At 35.7% G+C, this 11277-nt stretch overlaps 1 protein-coding gene across 2 annotated transcripts in view; it reads right to left on the reverse strand.

Annotated features, from left to right (window-relative positions):
- Positions 1 to 1247: 1247 nt before the first annotated feature.
- LOC122256873 (ATP-binding cassette sub-family F member 3) overlaps positions 1248 to 11277 on the reverse strand; it is an 11146-nt gene continuing 1116 nt past the window's right edge. For both annotated transcript variants that reach the window (XM_086534887.1, XM_086534888.1), the window contains exons 2-15: positions 10437 to 10542; positions 9599 to 9761; positions 8874 to 8996; positions 8330 to 8424; positions 7823 to 7927; positions 6700 to 6858; positions 6114 to 6314; positions 5439 to 5621; positions 5074 to 5247; positions 4543 to 4717; positions 3707 to 3795; positions 2992 to 3083; positions 2508 to 2728; positions 1248 to 2050 (exon numbers count right to left, since the gene is read on the reverse strand). In XM_086534887.1, the coding sequence (XP_086391013.1) occupies positions 1898 to 2050; positions 2508 to 2728; positions 2992 to 3083; positions 3707 to 3795; positions 4543 to 4717; positions 5074 to 5247; positions 5439 to 5621; positions 6114 to 6314; positions 6700 to 6858; positions 7823 to 7927; positions 8330 to 8424; positions 8874 to 8996; positions 9599 to 9761; positions 10437 to 10542 (2039 nt within the window). In that variant the 3' untranslated portion in view covers positions 1248 to 1897. The remainder of the gene's footprint in view (positions 2051 to 2507; positions 2729 to 2991; positions 3084 to 3706; positions 3796 to 4542; positions 4718 to 5073; positions 5248 to 5438; positions 5622 to 6113; positions 6315 to 6699; positions 6859 to 7822; positions 7928 to 8329; positions 8425 to 8873; positions 8997 to 9598; positions 9762 to 10436; positions 10543 to 11277) is intronic.

Raw genomic sequence — 11277 nt, forward strand, 5'->3', positions numbered from 1 at the left:
GTACTCTCCTGATCTTTCATTTGTTAAATGTATTTACAAGAGTTTCTGATAGACTCTACCTCCTCGGCTCTCATACAGATATTTTTTTCTAAAAAGAGAAATTAATAAAAACAAGAAACATTCTCTCACTTCAGACCTATAAAAAAAAAAATAATAATAAATAAATAAATACAAGGACACATACATTGTTAATATTTGTACTTACCTACTGTTGTTTGTGTATCCTACCTCTGTATATGTTAATTCAAATGCCATAAGGGATACCTATACAGGATAATCTTATATGGAGGATTAAGATAATAATCTTCCTCCCTTGAACTCCTATTCCTAATTTTTACAAAATCACTCATTACACGATTTTAAAGATCCAATTATGACTCAAACACATTTGCCAATGCTACGCATCTCTATCTTAACCATCAAAATGATCTTTCATTACGTATGCATGCCACAGAATGATTTGTCTTACAGCCAACTCGAAAAAATACTATTATACAAAGAGTTTCACTTAAATAACAACATTATTAGAATATCGCAACTCAATACTTTTCAGAAAAAAATCTAAAAATATTATGATGATATCCTCCACTGTTTTTAAACATTTATGAGAGGGTTTATGCCAACTGCAGTAGATTATCAAAATGATTACCTTTGCTCTTATTCATCTTTCCAAAATCAAAATTGATCAATTTTATCATCTAGTATATGATACTTTTGCAAGCATTCAAATATATTGGTTGTTAAATATTTCAACATTCATTGCAAAGTAAAAGCCTGACATTTTCATCTCTGCCATGAAAACCTTTTCAAATCCGTCAATTTAGCTAGATTTAGTACTTATCAAATACAAAATATACATTTCTTTTCCTTTCATAAAAAAAAAAAAAAAAAAAGACTTCTATATCAGCCAAGAACCAATAATGAATATAATACGGTCCTTATTCCACAAAGACTACAATTAGATAATAGAAACGGACTTACAACTATGCACTTACTACCAATCAGAAATATAATAGAAATACATTAGACCTTGCTATTGCATCATAGGTCTATCTATTAACAGGGTTTTTGCCCATTTTGGAAATCAAAGACACTGAATTTTCAGCCAATAAAAAAAACAAAACAAGACATTCTAAATCATCCTGGATAGATGCTTCAGCAATGAATCAAAATGGGATTAGATAAAGTCCCTTGATATAGACAAATATAAGATACATAGGGACTTGGTGAAGGTTATAAAACAAAAATCAAATTTGAATGCATATAATATGTTCAACATGATTTCCTTTGGGAAATGTCTCTCATTTTCAGCACCATTACATGGAGAAAATAATAAAAAAATAAATAAATTGAAGTATCAAATGGACAATATAACTTAATAAAATCATAATTTAATATAGTGAGATGTTAGCTTGTGAAATAATCCACAGGAGGAATAAAATACATGAAGACAGATATATATGTAATTTATATAAACACTTGCTTCCAGTATAAAAGCATTTATGCATATGGTATTTATTTTTAATCTTTTGCAGAAATACTAACATTAGTTGCACTCACATTAACTGTCTCTACTGTAACTCATATAATAGAATGCATTATGTACTATATCATTTTTAATTTGGTCTCAAATAAGGCAAAAAACACAATAATATAATAATAATAATAATGATAATAATAATAACAATAATAATATCAATGATGATAATGATTACAACAACAACAATAATAATAATAACAACAATAAAAAAAAAAAAAAAGCATTAGGTGAGGAAACAAGAAATATAAAAAAAAGGAAATCATATATTAAAGAACAAGTTTTAAAAGTTCCACTTCATCCAGCGAGCGTACAATCAACGGCATCTATGTAAAAATTGTTTGAAGCCTAGAATGCCCTTTATATGGTGGCCTGGATCTCCTTCTCCACGAGGGCTCTGTACTCGTCGAAGCCGCCCTCCATGCACACGACCTGTTTGTCGCCGCACACCCACAGCTCGGTGCAAACCATACGGATGAGCCGCTCGTCGTGGGATACGAGGACCACTCCACCCTGGGTTTGTAAGAGACGGAGATGGGGGGGATATTACACAGCTCGGGTTGAGGTTGAAGGGCGAGTTGTGGTAATAGATCAGTTTCAATACATAGGGCCGTCACAACAGGAGGAGAGGACAGGGAGGGGATGAAACATAGGGGAGGGGGGAGGAAGGGATGGAGGAGATGGAGAAGGAAGAAAGAAGAGAGAGAGACTGAGAGGGAAGGAGAGATGGATGGAGGGAGAGAGAAGAAAGGAAAAGAGATAGAAAGAAAAAAAGAGAAAGGGAGAGAAAGAGAAAGAAAGAAAGAGAGAGATTGAGTGAGGGGGGGGAGGGAGAGAGGGATGGAGGGAAGGGGGAAAGGAGAGATGAAAAGACGGAGAGAGGAGGAGGGGGATGAATGGAAAGAAAGAGGGATAGAAAGGAAGGAGAGTTAAGAAGGTGAGATAGGGAGAAATACCAAGAGAGACATACCTTGAATTTCTGAATTGCTTTCCCCAGAGCTTCAATTGTTTCAATATCTAAGTGATTGGTCGGCTCATCAAGAATGAAGAAGTTGGGATTGCCCATGCACATGAGTGAGAAGGCCACTCTCGACTTCTGACCTCCCGACAGACTGGCTAACTGCTGGACAGCCAAATCTCCGCTGACACCAAAAGCCCCGAGCTGACGGCGGTATTCCTCGACAGGTTTTCCTGAAATAGCCAGAAAAAATGAAAAATATACATACCATTTATATAAACAAACGGAAATCGCTATTGGCAAATCCACGCGTAGGCGAGTTAATTTCACATCTTGTCTTGTGAAATTACATATCTTCTTTCCCATCTCTTTTTGAACTTCGGGAGAAATACAATTACAAAACATACATTTCATAAGTAAAGGGACCATCATTGGAAAGCCTGATAAGAGTACCAACCTAACCATACAACTGAAGTATTCAATTCATCCCCCTTACCTGGGTACTTGCTCTGGAGGAGTTCAACGGGACATAACCGCATATCTAACTGGTCCACGTGATGCTGGGTGAAGTAGCCTATTCTTAATGATCTGCAAGAGATGGGCGTTCGGTTGAGTTATCAAATAATACATTTTGGTGTTAGTTTTGCATGTTCCAGTAGGTTATGATTGACTCCTAATGGATAGTGAAGCACTCAAGCAGGAGCTGGAGAAGGATGAATAATGAGAGGAGGATGCAGAATATGAGGAGGAGGAGGAGAAGGAGGAGGAGGAGGAGGAGAAGGTGACCAGATTCAATGAATAAAGAGGTAGAGGAAAAGAAGAAAAAAGGATGAAAAAGAAAAAAGAAAGAAGAAAAAAGGATGAAAAAGAAAAAAGAAAGAAGAAAAAAGGATGAAAAAGAAAAAAGAAAGAAGAAAAAAGGATGAAAAAGAAAAAAGAAAAAAGAAAAAAGAAAGAAGAAAAAAGGATGAAAAAGAAAAAAAGAAAGAAGAAAAAAGAATAGAAATAAAAAACAAGAAAACAGATAAGGGGGTGATTGTGTATATGCCATAAAAGAAGCAACTATTATATACAGTTTGAGCAAGACAAGTATCTTGGGAGCAAACTAAGAATATGATGGGCAGGCAGGAGGAAAGGAAGGAGGACATGAAACAAAGGAAAAAGTGGAAGGAAAAAGAATTCAGAGGTATCTGTGGAACTAAACACCTTACCTATTGCAGAACCGGTGTCCCTTTGTAGGATTCAAGTCACCGAGCAAAATCTTAAGCAACGTCGTTTTTCCCGTACCATTTTCACCAACCTGGGAAAGATCATTGCATCACAAATAATTATGGAGAATGATTATTTTGTTTCAGATGATGACGATGATGATGATGATAATGATGGTAAAAGAGAGAGAGAGAGAGAGAGAGAGAAATTCTTACTTGATTACATGCAGTATCAACCTATAAATTGGCTTTGATTTATCACCATGCAAAACTGATCAAAAATCTTAGCTAATATTCAAGCTATTGGTTTTTCATATGACAACTCTGATCTCAAGCTCTTTAAGTATAATTTTTCAAAACAATCATTATTATTTCATGATCCTTGGAACTCTAATGTCTATTATTAATCAAATGTACTGTCTACACACTATAATATCATATAATATATATATAATCATGTAATTGATATAATTACATCTGCCGTTTGATAGGTAGTGCAAGATCTAGAATGGGTATTATTGTTTCCTTGCAACTTGAAAGGTAATTCAAGGTGTAGAACACAGAATATACTTTAAGACCAACACTATGAAATGTCACAACCCAAAGGCTTTGAGGACACTTTGGCACATGGTGGAAACACCTTCAATACTTTGCACACATCATGAGGAGGTATTAAGTCTAAGTCTTTGTAAAAAAGGCAGTTCAAGGGATTTATATCTATGCCATAATAATAATATTAAGAAAGTGCAGTCACATAAAACAAATATTTTCTGAATGTCAGATCATGAATGATAACCTGTATGATCAACGTGATAATGATAAACATGTGTCATACTCACAATACATATTCTTGAATCCATGGCAGCAGAGAGGTTGACTTTGCTGAAAATGACTACGTCCTTTTTGTAAGAAAACTCTACTTCGTCTAACTGCAGGATGGGCGAATTCAGCTTCTCCGCCTCTGGGAACCTTAGCGTCACGATCGTTTCTTTTTCAACGGGCTTTAGTTCTGGCCTGATGATAAGATAATTCTAATGATAATATGAAAAACACAGGAAGAAAAAAAAAAGATGGAAATCATTAAATTAACTGATTAATGGAACAAATCTTATGTATGAACCTATTTTGAAAAGCTTTCCCAAAAGCTCTTTTTAACAATGGCTCATTTAGATCAACTGCACATTGTAAAAACACTTTCTGGAACCTAGTGCCAAAAATCAACTATATATAAAAAATAACCTAATCAAACAATGATTGAAAAAAAAAAAAAGATATCACATGGGATGAAAATAAATAAATAAACCCAAAACAAGTCTAATTTTCCCGTGAAACCACAAACACGTGAGAGACTAACAACACTTGTGACTCACAGCTTCTCCAACATCTTGATTTTAGACTGGACCAAAGACGCTCGCTTGGCATTGTATCGGAACTTGTCAATGAACTCCTGGACGTGCTGCCGGAACTGCGACTGGGCCTCGTATTCTCTCTGTATGTTCTTGTGTCTCTCTTCTCTTGTTGTGGAAAAGTTCTCGTAATTACCCCTGGAGAGGAAGGGGGGTTACAGATTAAGCAAGTTGTAAAAATTAAAAATAAAATCATAAATAAAATGTGTCTACGATAAAAAATCCATATAACTATTAAGAGCAATATCAAGACAACTACAGATTCATCACAAAAGAGAAAACTAATTCACGAGGATATGGTTAAGAACAGATGTTAAATCCACACTTACTTATAACTGTCTATGGCCTGCGAGTGGAGGTGTAAAACATCTGTTGGAACTATATCTAAGAAATGCCTGTCGTGGGAGACTACAAGAAGCGTTGTCGGCCAGGTTAACAAATAGTTCTCGAGCCATATAATGGCTTTCATGTCCAACATGTTTGTCGGCTCATCAAGCAGCAGCAGGTCTGGTCTGTTGGGATAGACAACATGTATGAGTTTTGAGAAAATAGGTTTGGCGTTTGATAAAGGAACTATGCAGTATATCAAAACCAAGTTAAATGAAACATTTGCTGAAAATTCATAGAAGCATTTTTTAATTTCAGATCAAATAATTTCTTGTCTTTCCATATAAAGAGAGAGAGAGAGAGAGAGAGAGAGAGAGATACAAAGAGAGTGAGAGAGAGAGAGAGAGAGAGAGAGAGAGAGAGAGAGAGAGAGAGAAGAGAGAGAGAGAAGAGAGAAAGAGAGAGAGAGAGAGAGAGAGAAGAGAGAGAGAGAGAGAGAGAGAGAGAGAGAGAGAGAGAGAGAGAGAGAGAGAGAGAGAGATACAAAGAGAGTGAGAGAGAGAGAAAAGTAAAGGAAATTCCATCATACAAAAACAATTTCTTGTCCTACAAATGCACCCAAAACACACACACACACACACAAACCAAAAACAACAACAGCAAAAACAACAACTTACTGCGTGAACAGTGCCCTTGCCAGAGCGATCCTCATTCTCCAACCACCGGAGAACTCGCGCGTCTTCCTCGTCTGCATTTCCGGGTTGAAACCCAAACCGTTAAGGATGATGCTGGCCTTGGCCGGGGCCTTGTCTGCCTCAATGGCCTGTAGTTCAGCGTAAACTTCTGACAGCTGGGAGGAAAGGGTGTCGTCGCTGTCTCTAACGGGTGGGGGGGTCGTGGAAAGGAATTAACAATGGCCAGAGTTTTTGAGGTTTGTTTAAAAAATATAACAGTTCATGGAGCACAGTGTTACTGATATTTCTGAGCACCAAAGAAAGAGAAGAGAATCGTTCAGGTTAAAAAATCATGATAATTCACTGGTCTGTTTGCAATGTTCTACAGGATGTTGAAATCCAAGACAGTTTTTTTTTCTTCTTCCCGAATTCAAATGAGCCTAAAAAATTAAAACCAAAATAATACCAAAAATGATAATGATAATGATTATAATAACATTAATAATAATAATAATAATAATAATAATAATAATAATAATAATAATAATGATAAAAAAAAAAAAAAAATTAAAACAGCTATATCCCTTACCCATTTGCTATTCTTGTCTGCAGCTCCTTCTCTTTGTCTATAAGATTCTTGCGCTGAGTATCGCATTCGAGTACACTCTCTAATGCTACGGTGTCGTCCCCAACTACTTCTTGTTCCACGTGTAACACCGAGATGTGCCCAGGAATACGCAGTGTCCGACTGTGTGAAAATAAGAGCGGGTGTTAATGTCATTAAACAAAAGAATACAACAAACAGAATGATACGAAGTAATTAGATTAATGTGTGCCGAGATCACAAGGACAGTGTTAAACAATAATTATAGCAAAATATAAGGAATTTGTGAGAATACTAATCTTATGATGATAGTGCACAGGAACCAGTACTAATAACTCATATCAGGTAATGGCAATAAATGAGTGTACAGGAAAGTCTCTTCAGCATATTGAAGATAAAAATTATTTTTTAGAGGAACTTAACCCTCTCTGGACGGGTGGTACAGTACTGTACCGCTCATTCAAAAGCCCAGTGGCTGGGCAGCACAGTATTGTGCCAGCCATTTAATTGATTTAGGCCTAAACGTTCAAAACCCCCGGCATTGTGACATTCAAGGCTAGAATGCCCCCGTCATGAATGGGTTAAGTGTGACTACCAGAAAAATGAGGATTAATAAAACAAGAGGACGTAGTCTGATTGCAAATATCAAAATCATAGCTAATTGTTGCAAATGTGGATATTATTGCAATGGCCTCAAGTTATTATGGTAAAAAATTTGGCACATACTAATCCCCCCCCCCTCTCAGCTGATGATAAGTAAATATAATTAATCATCAGTCTGACAAGAGAAAAACTGCTTTGTAAACTATGTGAATATACTGATAACTACTAGAGTAAACATGTATACCCATGAGAACATGTGTTATCAGATACAAATTTAAGCATAAATGTAAAAGCAATCTCATAAATCATTTACTACATTTTTTCTTAATTTTTGCTAAAAAAGATTTTTAGAACAGAACAATGGAAGGGGTAGTGCAAATCATGCTATATGCTACACTGCCAGAGACACAAATTCACAACACAACACCCCCCACCCACCACCACACACACAGACACAGACACACACAGATAAAAAAGAAAAATGGCTAAATCACAGATGACTCACCTTGCAATCATCCGTAAAAGAGTAGTTTTGCCGAGACCATTCCTGCCCACGAGGGCATATCTTCTTCCAAAGGCTAACGAAATTGTTGCATTTTGAATAAGCACTCTGTAAGGAAAAATACCATGTTCTAAATAACCACCTTGCTGGAAAATATATTGGGTAGATGGGTAGCTTTTCTAATAATGGATATAATAACGATTAATAATAATTATTAATTCAAATACTGACTTATCCAAGGCTTACTTTGTTAACTACATAATGACGGTGAAGTTATCTTTTACTTGCTGAGTAATCTAGAAATTTTAACATAAATAAAGAATTCCTAATGCTTCTGAAAATATGGAAAGAAAAAAAAGAAGAAGAAGAAGAGGATTTTGAACATATATGACCAACGACTTATGAAGTGCAAAGAACAAACTATTACCTAAAGGCTTCACCTACATTTAAACTACGTCTCTAAAATACATATACGCACATGCACTGCGATGCCGAAACACACATACGTACTTTTCACCAAAGGCTACATCGAAGCTTTCTATTCTGATGTCCTTTGTGTTACAGCTACCTTTGGCGTCCAACGCTCGGTCTTTTTTGCTTACAACCTACGGAACAAAAATTTTCCTCATTAGCTAACCTCATCGTGAATTCCTATCATCATTTATACTAATGCAATAATGATTTGCTTTAATGTTGAAAAGACAGTACACATTTTAGTTGAAGGAGAGGCAGGAGAAGCAAGAGATCTAAAGCAAACGCTAGAAACTTTTGTTTATGAGAATATAAAATCAGATTTCCTAGTCCTAACTCAGGTTTCCTCGAAGTGCAGAAAATGCATTTTTTCTTTTCTTTTCTTTTATTTTAATCAACTTCAAGGTAACAAATCTCAAAAAAAAAAAAAAGCTTCTAATAAATCTTTCCATAAATGCCATGAGTACACCAAGATTTTGTTCATGAAATCACGTAATCAACTCATGCAATCCACGAGTATTATAGAACACAAACTTCCGTCTTATCAGTCCCGACTCGAAGAAATCTGCGTCAATCGACTCACCTGTGACGCCGTGGCCATTTCCATAATGATGGGAGCTTGGTCCTTCTTATCCGCGTTCACTCTCTTTTCCTTCTTCTCTTTTAGTTTGGCTTCAGCTTTGTCCAATTTCTTTTGGTCGACTTTCTGAAAGGATTGAGTCTTCATTAACCCTATTAAGAGTGAATGTTATATGTGCACCAGGACATGATGTACACCAAACTCCGTGTTCCTAGTGTAGAGGGTATCTTGTAAGCATAAATAGGGCGAAGAAATGCATAAGAAACCCAGCTTGCCTATAATAAACATATCTCTGAATTATATATATTATCCTACAAGTAAACACTAAGCACACGCAGGTACGTACACACGAACACATACGCACCCACACATACAACAGCACACACCCACGCCCAAATCAATTTATAATTTGATAAACATAACTGACTTCATACTTTCTTGATTGGATTAGTGAATGAAGCTAAATTAACAATCTATTTAACATACCTCAAATGTGGCTTTTCAGACTTAAATCTTTCAACCAAACCCATTTGCTATAAAGCAGAACCCTCCATTTCACCCCTATCCCCCCCCTCCCCCACCATGAGAGAGAAAAATTAAGAAACACATTACCTGAACAAATAAATGTGACACACCACAAAATGACAAGAAAGAAAGAAAGAATGAAAGAAAAGAAGAAGAAAAAAAAAAAATAAATAAATAAAATAAATAATAATCTGGTGACTAACCAATGTGTCGTCCCTTTCTCTCGACCACACAGACTTGATGGCCTCTTCCTCCACCTCCATGTTGGCCGCCATTTCCGCAAGCTGCACGGGGGCGTCTAGGATCTTCCGTTCTATCGTGCCATTAGACACGGACAGTGTTGACATCACCTGATCACACAATTTCCTTGATACAAGGAAGAAAGGAAGGAGAAAAGCCTTGGTTATTCAAATGTTCTTTGAAAATTATAAACTTATATTTATATAAAAAAGATACTGGCATTACTGTATACTTTCCTATTCCCTAACAAACAAACACAAATAAAAATACAAATTCATAACCATACCCACAAACTCATTCACTCTCTCAAACACGCACACACACAAACACACACACACACACATATATATATATATATATATATATATATATATATATATATATACATATACATATACATATACATATACATATACATATACATATACATATATATATACATACATATACATATACATATACATATACATATACATATACATATACATATACATATACATACACATACACATACACATACACATACACATACACATACACATACACATACACATACACATACACACACACACACACACACACACACACACACACACACACACACACACACACATACACATATATATATATATATATATATATATATATATATATATATATATATATATATATATATATATATACATATATATATATATACATATATATATATATACATATACATATACATATACATATACATATACATACATACACACAACACACACACACATTACAACTACACTTAAACACATAACATACCTGATTTCATCCTCTCTCTCTACACCAACAGCATCTGCTAGGAGGCTCCCGATAGCTTCGTAAACATCCTCACTGGTTTCAAAGTCCTCTGTGCTAGTGAGAACACCTGGAAGAAAGAGAGAAATTCTTTTATGTTTCACTTATTCAAACATATCTAATACACAACATACACACAAACACACTCACACACATATGCATCCATACAAGTACACACAGGTAGGAAACTGGAAAAACAAAAATACTTCAACCCTAATGATATGCACAAACCACATAAAAAAAAAATGAGAAAAAGATTTCTGAGGAATAAGAGAAGAGGTAGGAAAAGAAATGGGGGGGGGGATAAGAGAGAGAGAGAGAGAGAGAGAGAGAGAGAGAGAGAGAGAGAGAGAGAGAGAGAGAGAGAGAGAGAGAGAGAGAGAGAGAGAGAGAGAGAGAGAGAGAGAGAGAGAGAGAGAGAGAGAGAGAGAGAGAGAGGAATAGAGAGAGGAATAGAGAGAGAAATAAAGAGAAAAATAGAAAGAGAGATAGAAAGAGAGATAGAAGGAGAGAGAGGAGAGAGAGAAGAAAGAGAAGAAAGAGAAGAAAGAGAAGAAAGAGAAGAAAGAGACGAAAGAGAGAAAGAGAGTGTGTGCATGTATGTGAGTCTGGTAATTTCACGCCAAAGGATTGAAGTCATACACATAGCGAACACTTGTTGGCAGAGCTGACAGCCACAAAGTCTAAAGTGACAGCTATGCATATAAACCACACAGGTAAATTGTTCCAAATGCCTATATCTAACATCCCTGAATCATAAAAAGCTCTATGTCTGGAAGAACTCGGGTGCCAATTAAAAGTTTTG

The sequence above is a fragment of the Penaeus japonicus genome, unplaced genomic scaffold (genome assembly GCF_977035675.1).
Source record: "Penaeus japonicus unplaced genomic scaffold, GWHDUDI00000001_assembly GWHDUDI00000042, whole genome shotgun sequence".
Taxonomy (NCBI): domain Eukaryota; kingdom Metazoa; phylum Arthropoda; class Malacostraca; order Decapoda; family Penaeidae; genus Penaeus; species Penaeus japonicus.